General features: G+C 47.9%; 2 protein-coding genes across 10 annotated transcripts in view; one reads left to right on the top strand and one right to left on the bottom strand.

Annotated features, from left to right (window-relative positions):
• The window catches only part of RUFY2 (RUN and FYVE domain containing 2), a 30,092-nt gene extending 27,027 nt beyond the window's left edge, over positions 1–3,065 (top strand). For 2 of the 4 annotated variants that reach the window (XM_040071008.2, XM_040071009.2), the window contains exons 17-18: positions 523–600; positions 1,438–3,037. In XM_040071008.2, the coding sequence (XP_039926942.1) occupies positions 523–600; positions 1,438–1,581 (222 nt within the window). In that variant the 3' untranslated portion in view covers positions 1,582–3,037. Of the gene's footprint in view, positions 1–522; positions 601–1,437 lie in introns of all 4 variants that reach the window. The other 2 variants (XR_005701857.2, XM_040071007.2) reach the window with 2 other exon arrangements.
• Positions 3,066–6,143: 3,078 nt separating this feature from the next.
• Positions 6,144–12,117, bottom strand: HNRNPH3 (heterogeneous nuclear ribonucleoprotein H3). Of its 6 annotated transcripts, none has more exons than XM_040072171.2 (10): positions 11,964–12,117; positions 10,864–11,000; positions 10,193–10,331; positions 9,460–9,647; positions 8,967–9,053; positions 8,543–8,658; positions 7,203–7,338; positions 6,911–6,991; positions 6,740–6,826; positions 6,144–6,479 (listed from the first exon to the last, which is right to left on the bottom strand). In XM_040072171.2, exons 2-10 carry the CDS (start codon positions 10,979–10,981, stop codon positions 6,466–6,468), a joined length of 966 nt encoding a protein of 321 aa, XP_039928105.1. In that variant the 5' UTR covers positions 10,982–11,000; positions 11,964–12,117; the 3' UTR covers positions 6,144–6,465. The 6 variants fall into 6 exon arrangements, with proteins under 6 accessions (XP_039928105.1, XP_039928101.1, XP_039928103.1 ...); XM_040072167.2 differs by having other exon boundaries at positions 6,144–6,444; XM_040072169.2 differs by having other exon boundaries at positions 6,144–6,444; positions 9,505–9,647.
• Between the last annotated feature and the right edge of the window lie 3 nt (positions 12,118–12,120).

The following is a 12,120-nucleotide window of genomic DNA, read 5'->3' as shown; positions in this document are numbered from 1 at the left end:
GAGTGTCTGTGGGACATTGGGCAGTCCTGTGCTGCTGTGGAGTGTCTGTGGGACATTGGGGCAGTCCTGTGCTGCTGTGGAGTGTCTGTGGGACATTGGGGCAGTCCTGTGCTGCTGTGGAGTGTCTGTGGGACATTGGGGCAGTCCTGTGCTGCTGTGGAGTGTCTGTGGGACATTGGGGCAGTCCTGTGCTGCTGTGGAGTGTCTGTGGGGCATTGGGGCAGTCCTGTGCTGCTGTGGAGTGTCTGTGGGACATTGGGGCAGTCCTGTGCTGCTCTCCAGTGTCTGTGGGGCATTGGGGCAGTCCTGTGCTGCTGTGGAGTGTCTGTGGGGCATTGGGGCAGTCCTGTGCTGCTCTCCAGTGTCTGTGGGACATTGGGGCAGTCCTGTGCTGCTGTGGAGTGTCTGTGGGACTTTGCAGTGCTCCTGGGGCACTGAGCATTCAGGTAGGGAATGTTCTGGTCTTGCAGCACAAAGTTTGACTTCATCAGATACCTATAATTATGATAATTTTTTCTCCAGGGCCAGGTTTGGCTGAAGGACAAAGAGGCCACTCACTGCAAGCTGTGTGAAAAGGAATTTTCGCTTTCCAAAAGGAAGGTAAAACTTTAACGAGATTTCTCCCAACTTGTTTACAAATATTATGTAATTGTTATTACAAGTATGATGTAATTATTGATTAGCTTTGAGGTGTGGCATGAAATGTTAATGATTAGGTGAATGCAAAGTTATTTTTGAGGTATTTTTTTTGTTCTTTCATACATACAATGCAGAATGCAGCTGCACCCTAATTTCAAAAGAAACTGTCATGGTGAAGTTCCACAAAGCGACTTAGTTAAAAATTACTTCACTACTTTGTGGAATCCTTATCTCAAACTCAGATCTGCTCTGGCGCTGTTAGAATTTGACGTCTGTAGAAGTATTTTTGTGGCATTTTTTATATAGTAGAGTGAGAAAATACGAATTTATTGTCATTTTAAAGTAAAACGTGACATTAATTTCCCTGCCTTATTAACGTGCGAAGGAAATTTTCTTTACCTTTTTATGTCCAATCTCAATTAGTCACCTGCCAGAAGCATCCACTGTTTCAGATGCCATTGCTCATGCTGTGTTTTTCTATAGCAGAATACATTCTCAGTCCAGGGCTTGAATGAAATTATCACAGCACACACATCCATATATATATATATATTTAAATGCCTAGAGAGGCCATGTGTCTGCCTGTGGTGCAGTCCTGGACACACATCATTTGTGTAGCATTGCATCACAGTTTGGGACGTGGCTGAATGACCTTTTGCAAAGCGACTCCTTGCTCAGAGCCAGGAAGCGAAGGGAATTGCGTTTCGGATTGCTCTGTGGGTATTGTTTGTTGGCATCCAACGAGCAAGTGCATTTCCATCGGGGACTGAAAGCGTTCATCTTCTGCCTGTGATCTAGCATCACTGCAGGAACTGTGGGGAGATCTTCTGCAATGCCTGCTCGGACAATGAGCTGCCTCTGCCCTCCTCCCCGAAGCCTGTGCGCGTCTGTGACTCCTGCCACGCCATACTCATACAGAGGTGCTCTTCCACCGTGCCATAGCCGCTCAGTGGTGCTGGGGCTCTGCTCGTCCTCTGGGAGCCACCTCTGGCACCAACTCAGGAGTGTTCAGCAGCGTCTCCAGGCCTTCAGGTAAGCAGTGTGGAGTTGCAGTTCCGAGGTGCTGTGGACGAGTTACTTCTCTGCTTCCTGTTTAAACAGATGGAGACAATGGGACCCAAATGTAGAAAATGCACATCTGAAAAGAAAAAAAAAAAAACAACAACAAAAACAGATGGCTGTGTTGGTCTGCCAAACGGCTTAGCAGCTTTTTTGGTAGGAAGCAGGGCAGTTGATACAGGAGACCCAGTGTTAATGTGCATTGGATATTTTAGTTGTTAAGATGATCTGGAGAAAGGTGATACTCTTACAGGCTGCTGTGCCACAAGTCCAACCTAATTCTGCTACAGAGTGTGCCTCTGATAGGCTGTTGTGAAGCAAAACCGAGCACTAGTTGGTTTTAAATTGTACTGGAAAGAGGTGTGGCAATTAATGCAGTGGTCTGGGAAGTTCTTGCCAAATCCCGTGTATTTGTTTACTTGCTCTTCGTTAGCAGGGTTTGATGCATCCAAGAATATTGCACTGGCAGCTGTTCTGTGCAGTCCCAGGTGGGAGGGGAGCTCTGGTCAGCCAGGGAACAAACAGTGCCTTGGGGCACTTGCTGAAGGAAGGTGTGTTTTTTTTACTGAATGATTTTTTCACATGAACTATTCATTTGGTAGATCTGTGTTTCCCTTGAAAGAGAGCTGTTCACCACAGACCTCTCGTCTGACATTGTCTGTAACCTTGAACGAGTCTCTGCATTATTTTCATGCAAGTCATGCTCTCAGGCTTGTAGGTGTAGTCACTGCAGAGCTCTAGAAACCACCTAGAAAGACTGGGCTGAAATATTGGGAAGCACATCCTTCCTCTGTTGGACAGGAGGGTTCTTCCTTATTTTGTCACCATCTTTCTCAAACTTTCAGAGTTGGTTCCTAAACTTCATTTTTTTTCCAGAGCGCTTTTGAGCCCTCCTGAGCCTAACCAGTCTTGTCACTGATGGTAACTTTTGCTGGAACGTAAAATCCTTGTTCTGTAGGCAAATAGAAATAATATCCTTTGATGAACTGCCCTCACTGCACTGCACCCTCCTCCCTTTAGCCACTCCTGCCATGGGCTCCAGCCCTGGAGCCCCCACGCTCCAGAATCAGCCCGTGGCTCCTTCAGCCGTGGGCTTGGAGTAGCATTGGGAGGCTGCAAACAGGTCTGTTCGTTGTCCTTGCACTTTGTTTAGCTTGGCTTTGTCTCTGAGGATAGGGATTTAGTGAATATCCTAACAGCTAGCACAGCTATGCTTTTTAACACCTTGATGTAGTTGCTTATGTAGCTTTTGTAAAGCAAAATGTTTTTAAAATGACCTGATGTAACTTTTTGTAAAATACCACACAAATACTTGTAAATCTGTAAATAACTTTTGGAAAAAAAATAAATTTAAGTTATCTGCAACTTAACTAAGAGAATAATGTCACTTAATTTTAATTTGTAATTCAGAGTATTTTATTTTATTTTATATTTTATTTTATATTTTATTTTATTTTATTTTAGACTTGTTCAAGTTGCTGGGGAGGGGGATACCCTGCTAAAGGCACAATCAGGTGCTGCTTCCTGAGAGTGTTTCCAGTTGGGTTTTACATGGGGCAGGCATGGAGGCAGCAGGGTTTTGATGCAGGACAGAGATGGTAGGATGAAGCTATCTGTACTGCTTTAATAAGTAACTTGTCAAAAGGGATGCAACTAAACAGAAATGATTTAAAATAGGCAATCTTTTAAAATAAAATATAGTGCATAAATTGTTACTTAGTGGCTATCTTTTCCTCCCCTCTGTGCTGTCCTATTTGCATAGGAAGAGTGTATAATTATTGCTATTACTGGCTGCAGGTAAGACTTCTGCCTTGAACAAAATGAATTCTGGATGTTCCATATGGTTTAATTTCCCTTGGCTTCAAACTACGTCACTTTAAGGCCTGCTTTAAGGTTTTTGGACACCACTGTGACTAATGCCATATCTTTGTGTTTCTGTAAAACCCTGCTCTCGAGTCTAAATCCTTCTCACAGAGCAGATGAAGAGCTGTGGGGTCCCACGAGAAGCGGGAACCATTAGACAGGATCAGAGCAGCATTGTATTCCTCTGGGGAAATAGGACTCCTGCCTTCCTGCTCCTGGGGGCATTAGCATCCGCGGGGTCAAGCTGCCGCTCCTCCTGCTCCCCACCCGTGCAGGGCTCAGGGGGCCGAGCCCCCACCCCCAAGGGGCTCCGTGCTCGTGTTGCTCCACCGGCCCGGGAGCGATGGGAGAGCCCGGTCCGGGAGCGAAGGGAGCGCCTGGCCCGGGAGCACCTGGCCCGGGAGCGCCTGGTCCGGCCCGGGAGCGAAGGGAGCGCTTGGCCCAGGAGCGCCTGGCCCGGCCCGGGAGCGAAGGGAGCGCTTGGCCCAGGAGCGCCTGGCCCGGCCCGGGAGCGAAGGGAGCGCTTGGCCCAGGAGCGCCTGGCCCGGCCCGGGAGCGAAGGGAGCGCCTGGCCCTGCCCGGGAGCGAAGGGATCGCCTGGCCCGGGAGCGCCTGGCCCGGCCCGGGAGCGAAGGGAGCGCTTGGCCCAGGAGCCCTTGCTGCACCGGCGGGAGCCGAGGCTGCGGCACACGGCCGGGAAACTGCAGCGGCCCCACAGAGCGGGCACAGCTCTGCTCACGGCTCGCAGGAACCATTCCTCTGCTCTGTGGGCCTGATGTTTCCAAGTCTGAAGGGATTTTAGCCTGTCAGCAGTGCTAACTGCTTCCGAAAGGAAAAGTTCTCGAGAAAGCCTCTTCTCAAAACAACTCTCCTTTCCTAAACCAATCTTTCTCCAGGTGGTGTTTTGCTGTTTCTCTAGTTTCACCAATGGAATTACAGAGGTATCGTTCCTGTTCGCCAATCGTGTTAAGTCTGTATTGGCGCACCTTATAAAAGGTGGTAAGAATTACCAGACAATAAAGCTTTCTACACTCTGCCTTCAGCTGCTCTTCAGCGCTCAGGCTCCGGGCTGCAGGCCGCTCTCGGCGCGGGGTGAAGGGACAGGACAGGCACAAGGGACGCGCTGTCCTGCAATTGCGCTGGCTGCGGCTGAAGTGCAGTGGACTCTGCTTGTACTCAGCAGCTCCACGAGTCCCAGGCAGGGGTCAGGGCTCCTTCTCCCGAGATGGAAGCCCAGGTGTTCCCAAGTGAGGAAGCGCTGCAGAGCTGCAGGACTGCACTCTGCTGTGCCCACGCTTCCTGCAGTGCACCTTTCCTCCACCTTACTTTAAGGCACTTTTCCTGCCATTGAATGAACTCCGGTGCTACCGCTGCCGCTTGGGAAACACCTCGGCTTTTGTGGCAACAGACCAAAACCCGTTTCTGCAGGGTAACAATGGTTCAAATGCTTAAGAACTCATTTTCCCTCCCATTCCTGGCCAACACTGCTCCAGTGCTTGAAAAGGTTCCTGTGCCAGTTACCCTTTCCAGCTCTTCCAGTCCCTTTCACACCCAAACACATTCTCTAGTGAAATAAACTCCATTCTCCTCTCTCCCACAAGAAGACATTTATTACAGATATAACACAGTACTAGCAAAACAGGTGACAGACTTGCAATACCCAAGATCACATTTGACATTTTAAGGGAGGCATTGAGGACAAAGCAGTTAATTTGGGAGATCACACTGGCTCAGAATAAATACCTTTTTCCATTACACATCAGGTATGTTAAGTGTCTTCAAACAGTAAGTTTCTTACATATCTTACATGTCACAAATGCACAAAAAGTTTTATCAGCGTGTTTGGGTCGTGTGTTACTGAAAAATTATTGGGCCTGTTTTAGAGATCTTGGCTTCTAATGAGCTCCTGTGTAGAATGGCCTGGCAAACTTTGAATACAGACCAATCAGCTCTGCGCAGTGAAAAAATGCTGAACCGTGTTTAAATACAATAAATTCAAGAAAGAAAAGAAGTAACTTGCTTCCAAATCCTCCACTCTTCCTAAAAGCATGTTTGTGAAAAGAAATACTAAGTAAAATGCATCAACTGAACTAGTATTTGCCCTATGTTGTGTTAGCTAAAAGCTGTGCTAGCGCTGGTTAGAGGTGCAGGTTACACGCGTGAGTGCAGGCTCCAGAACGCTACTGCAGTGTGCAAAGAACCGTGCCTGCTGGCTGTGGTGGAGGCAGGACAGAGGTGTGCATGTGCTGGGGCTGCTGGCAGCAGGAGGAAGAAGCCAGAGCAATGACTGAGCCTCCACAGCGTGATGCTGCGGTGCAATTATCACATACAACCTATCAAAAGGGTTTAGGAAAGTCATTACCAAATAAACTAACCTATTCACCTACCCTTCTCCCCTTAAACAAGTGAATGCTTAAATTTGTTCACTAGACCAAGATTACATAGAACTGAATCAGTGTTCATAGGAGTTACAGTACAACCACCTTTATGGAACCATAGTACAACATTTTAAACCGACTGTAGTCTTGAATATGTAATACATCCTTAGGAGTAACTAGTATAAAAAGTATCAACATCAGTGGTTTGAATATAAAAATTTATTTAAAGTCAGAGTATGCAACAAATAAAACCTACAGAAAACAGATTTTCCCATCACAATCTGTTGCTTACCAAATAATATTGTGAAAACACATTCCTTCAGTCATTATAAAGTTCTTAAAATACAAAAGAAATTAAATTTTGTAAGAAAGTCTAGTAGACCAGAGACTGTTTCTTCCAAGGTGTTTTGCAGAAGCAAGGCTATCCTTCAATACATCCCACGCCATCCTCCTCCACCCATACTGCCTTGCCCATAGTATCCTCCACTATTTCCACTGCCACGACCTGCAAACAATTGACACAAGGTCACGCATACATACCTTAAAAAAAGAAAAAATGGGATGGGTAATACAGAACTGGTTGACAATGACAACTTACACTAACAATACTCAGCACTACCGCTCTTAACCAGCATTTGCTGCAGTAGCACGATGCGTAAAGCCCCCAGAGCCTTAGTTTCAAAAAACCACCGCCCCTCTTTCCCTTGTCCCAGCCCAAAGCCCACCACCCTTGCCCCTCTCTGTCAAAGACTGACATCCACACTTTCCCCCTGAACATTTAAAAGAGAAATTGTACTTACTATATCCGCCCAAGCCATCAGGCGTTCCGTACCCGCCGCTGTAATTGCTACCCATTCCCATTCTGCCAACAGAGCCATAACCTTGATCTGCAAAGCCAAAAGTCCAACGTTACAAGCTTGGAACCCATTAGACTTGGCAAAGCATCAGCTAAGTGTGCAATTGATGCATACCCATTCCATCTCTGCCATAGCCTCCCATTCCAGAGCCACCTCCAGCAGTGGAATTCAGGAACAGTTCAATGTATCGATGCTCTGTAAGAAGCAGAAAGCGCCTCAGTTTGTATTTTGTTTCCCAGACCAGGAGCACACACACAAAGCAACCCCCCCATAGAGGGAGCAGACAGAGGGCCACAAACAAGCGAGTCTGCAGTGTGGTAAACTGGGAAAAGCTTAGGATGGATCTGCTGCTCACAGCCCTGCTCGAGCCTGGCCCAGCGGCAGCGTCAGGGAACACGACACTCACGCATGTGATTCTTATCCTTGGACATGGCAGCTACCGCGTCCTCGTGTGTTACAAATTCCACATCTGCCTCTCCCGTAGCTCTTCCATCTGCTCCAATATCAATGTGAACTCTTATAGGGTTCAATGGCGAGAAAAACTAGGGAGAAAACAAAAAACAAATCACGTTAATGCGGAATTCAAGCCAGGCATTTGTTTTCCATTCCCATGGTTAGTGGTGCACTGCTTTAATTCAACATCATCCCACCACATAAATTTAACTACTCATTTCTCAAGTAGTACTTGGTGGTTGTGGGACATTCAACATCAGGTCAACCCATGCTGACAACCCATTGTTACTACACAGCTTGGAGAGCTGCAGCTACAGAGCCCAAGGAGCTTTCTCTGAAAGCAAAGATGCAAACAACTCCTGCCCACACACACACTGCTTTGAGCAACAGTCAACTGCGACGGCATCCTGGGCAAGAAAATAATCGGTTGGTTTTCACTGGGCTCTGCTTCTTCAGAGTTCTCAAAGCAAGGACGCATTCATGGAATTCAAGAAATGCTGCCTGTCAATAGCACTACTCTTCCTCACTGCTCCAGATCAAAGCCTGACTTTTGGCCCTTGCTGTCAGTCTTTACCCTAAATGAAACAATCAAACCAGCTCAAGAAAACACACCTCCATTTAAATAAACCAACCCAGTCACAAAAGCGAACAAGCACCAGCTTAAGAACGGAGCTCTGCATGTAAAATATACAGGCGCAACTAGCAAGACAGCCTCTCTCCAAGGATGTGCTATGTTTAAGCCAGGCCTCGTACCCCAAGAAAGCTTTTTCCCAGACAACACCACATCCGCACTAACACAAGAACGCATTCCCAAAATCCTGCGGATGCGCTTTTATCTGCGACCCTGACCTCTGACGAGAGAGATGCAGTCCTCTCCAAGGCAACACAGCTCTCTACAGCCTGCCCACCCTGCCCCTCCTGAAATAAGTCTCAGGTCAACAAACAAATATGAAAACTAGCAATGTAAGTTTCACATCTGTCATTTTCACAAAATCAGAGCAGCTTAAACAAATCCTGAAGGCCTTAAAATGAGGATACCGATTGCAGCGACTGTTGTCTCTGCAATACACCTTTTACGGAAACAAAATAGCAGAGAGTGCAGGGATTAATGTTAAATATAGCTTTGCTGACTTTGCCGGTGATCCCACCTCAGAGAGTAGCTTTCTAAAAGCTCGGTAACTTTGTGCAGGTGTAGCAGTGACTTGTTTGAGAAGGCTCCCCGAGTTTGGACTGGGACAGACAGGGACACGCATACTGCTGGCATGAGGAAGCCCTTTCCCCCGTGGTACTTACGTTAGCAATATCGTTTTCCGTGGCTCGGAAAGGCAGCCCTCTCATGTGAACAAAATGACCGCCACCATGGAACCCCGACCCTGCATCTCCAGCTCCATAGCCATGTCCTCCCATGCCTATTGGGAAACCCAAACCAAAAAAACCCACACACCTCTAAGATCATGAAAAGCCAAAAATCATCACTACTCTTTTTCTGAACGCACTAAATTATACCAGTGAATGCACGGTGTTTACGCCTCCCATGTATCAACCCAAACCTCCTAAGCCGTCTATTTACCTTTTCTTACGATTCCCCAATCCCCTCCCCTTTTTAAACAGCCTCCTTTACCAAACAGCAGAAGAATCGTCTCTGCCTGGGAAATACCGTGTCTTGCAACTCAAGTAACAGGAGAACCTTTTTAGACAAACTAATAATTTCTTTTACCTCTCCCATCCCTCATTCTGTCGTCATAGCCGTCGTTTCCGTAGCCATAGTTATTATAGCCACCATAATCATCAAAGCCACCATATCCTGTGCAATGGAAAGAGGAAAAGAACCATTACATTACTGCTCCGAATTCACAGAGCACTGCACACACAACACTCAATTCTGCAGTCTCTGGGCACCCAGCGCTTTGCAAACAGCCCCTGCAGACGTTCAAACCTGGATTTCTGAACGTGGTAAAAAGTACATTTCTTTTTATATGACACAGACTGAAACATGCAAGTGGAAAGATCTGATTCAAACGAAAATAGCTCTCTTATTATTAACGTTCATCTTAAATACGAAGCCACGTGTTTTGATGTATTACAAATTTTTTTCCTATCAATACATCCAACCTAAAGGGCATTACAGCTACTGCCATTTCTTATTTCTTGACAAGTATGTCAGAAACATGAAACTGCCAAGAGAACCTGTGTTCATTAGATGAACATACCACCGTCATATCCACCACCTCCTCGACGCATTCTGTCATACATACTTCCACGCCCAGCTCCATAATAACCCCCTCTTCCTCCTAATGGTCTATCATATGGTCCAGGTCGCTGTTGTCCCATCATTCTTCTTGGCATGTCAGAGAATCCTCTGATTTCGCTCTTACTACTTTTGAAGATTTCAATGTATCTAATAAAAGAGGATTTTCAAGGTACCAGTAAGAACACAGGCAGAAGCAGTCTGAATTTTACAAAAGGCCATACTACATTTTCTAGAGCTAAACGTACAAGCCAATAGCAGTGACTAGAAATGCCATACAACTTAAGTTTCTCCTTGAAACTGTAAGAATCTTAAGTGTATTAAAAAACCCCCACTTTACGGTGGCAAAAATTACTATGTGAAAATTCTAGCTGTACGAATTAAGCTTAAAATATGTCTTTCCAGTATGAGAAACATACTGTTGAAAAACAATGTCTGGCTATAGCAGCGTTTATCACAAATTACCCAACACAAGCATGATTGAAACAATTTTCTGAGTTTAGCAAACTACCCAGTGCAATACTGTCTCCCCCACCCCCCAAATCTACTGTATTTCCCAAGTTAACTTAGGATCAGTTACAAAAATTCTTAAAAACAGCCAATTCCCCAACGGTCCCCAACCCCCCAAAAGCATTACTGACCCACAACCCCCAAAAAATAAAGATTTAACACCATCCCAAACTCTCCATCCCCACCTGTGCCCTATTCTTTCCTTGTGTTTCCCCAGAGCATTTTCTGCTATCTCCTTTGAAGCAAACTGCACGAAGGCCTCCCCTGTGCTTCTCCCCTGGTAGTCCAGCGTCAATGTTATCCCATTTGGCACGATTTCCAACCCTTTAACCCAAGGACAAATAACCCCGTCAAGGGGAACAGTGTTAAAGGCTGAAACATTCCCATCTGTAGCAAATACTTAAAGCATATCTAAACAACAACAACGAAAAAGAAAACCACCTTGTTTCCCCCATCACCCAACAATACAAGCCCACGATCTGTCATTAAACATTTATGGATTTAGCTGTACTTCTTTTCTGTTTAGACTATACAAAAATACAACCACCTAAGTTACACGAAGAAAATATAGCTACCAATCAAGCAATTTAACCGATTCAAATGTTAACATTCAGGTTACCCCAATATGCACAGTATCTTTCCCACCTCGACAAAATCAGATACATTTTGTGTTCTACTACATCTATGATTATCCGTGCTTCATTTACAGGGCATAATCTTAGTCAAAATAAACTAATTTAACACAATCCCTCCCCATCCACCCCATTAACAGCTATTAAACGTGTACAAAACACTGTGTAACAGATACAAAAATCCTCTAAAGAACCCCACTACGCTTCGACTATACTGGAAATACCTTGGAAAAACTGAACAATCTCTTCTTTGCTGCAACCAAATGGCAGGCCTCGGAGTCGTACCACTGTTCCGTCATTGGTTGTATCATTGGGCCCATTGTGTTTTCCACTCCAGTCCATCTTTTATTTAATTTAAATCCTAAAAATACCCAACAAAACAGAAATAAAAAACCCCTGAGTTTCCGTCCATGCCCGAGGCCCCCCCCTTAAAAAGAAATATGCTACGTTTTATTTAGATAACTCTCGTGAACTTTATTCCTGTTCCGGATTTGAAATTGTGCATCTAAACACATCCCAAAGGGATCTAAATCCGCACCGAGGGGATTTAACCCCCGCCACCGGGGCTGCTGCTGCAGAGCACCGCGTGGCCGGCGGGCAGCACGTGGGCAGGGCACGGCACATTGAGCCTGGCATTTACTCGGAGTGCATTTCACATCCGCCCTGTAAAGCTTTGGGGGCTTTTTTTTTTTTTTTTTTCCGGTGTTGTTTTTTTCCTTGAAGCGTAACAACTGAGGAAGGGGCTGGAACCACAAGGCCTTCCTTTGTCTGCCCTCAGCCGAGGGCGGCGGGCGAGTGCGCGTGTGACGGGGGCGTGTGAAGGGGGGCCCCCGCCACCGTCCCACAAAGAGAGCCGCCATCGGCGCCTCGTGAGGCGCGGAGCCATCGCGATCCCGCCTCCCGCCGTCCTCCCGAGACCGCGGCCCTGACCCCCGCCCGCTCCTCGCCGCCATTTACCGCGCCTCCTCGGGGCGCCCGCCGCTCGCCCGCCCCGCTCCCGCCGCGCCCCCCGCCGCGTCCCGCCGCTCACCTCTGGCCTCGGAGATGCCGCGCCGCCCGGCCCGCGCCCCCTCACCGCCCCGGGACCCCCCGCCCGCCGCTCTCCTGGGGCCGCCGCCGCCCTCGCCTCCGCCGCTCAAAATGGCGGCCGCGATCGGGAACGAGGCTCCGCACCGCCTCGCCCCTCCCCCGCCCTCGGGCGCGCGCGGGGCCCGACCCGGCGCCGGGCGTGTCCCGAGCCCCCCCGAGGCCACCCTTCGCCCGCCGAACCGCCCCGGGCGGGCCCCGCCGCCGCTCGCTCGGCCCGCTCGCCCTCTCCGCTCACCGCGAGCCTCTCGCGAGCCTCTCGCGCACCCCTGGCCGTGTCCCGGCAGCCGCTCGCGCCGGGCAGAACGCGCCTCCTCGCTCACTGCCGAGCCGTCCGGCGGGCCCACACCTGCGCAGCGCCCACGGGCAGCGGAGCGTCCGGGCCGCGCGACTAT

The sequence above is a fragment of the Hirundo rustica genome, chromosome 8 (genome assembly GCF_015227805.2).
Source record: "Hirundo rustica isolate bHirRus1 chromosome 8, bHirRus1.pri.v3, whole genome shotgun sequence".
NCBI classification, from domain to species: domain Eukaryota; kingdom Metazoa; phylum Chordata; class Aves; order Passeriformes; family Hirundinidae; genus Hirundo; species Hirundo rustica.
This window is presented reverse-complemented; position numbering and strand designations above follow the sequence as displayed.

Bases quoted from the DNA above. Each gene is read 5' to 3' on its own strand.
- HNRNPH3 (XM_040072167.2), bottom strand. From the start codon at position 10,981: ATGGACTGGAGTGGAAAACACAATGGGCCCAATGATACAACCAATGAC. The intron at 6,827-6,910 runs GTATGCATCAAT...TTGGCTTTGCAG, and splicing joins CTATGGCAGAGATGGAATGG to ATCAAGGTTATGGCTCTGTT. The intron at 6,445-6,739 runs GTAAGTACAATT...AATTGTTTGCAG, and splicing joins TGATGGCTTGGGCGGATATA to GTCGTGGCAGTGGAAATAGT.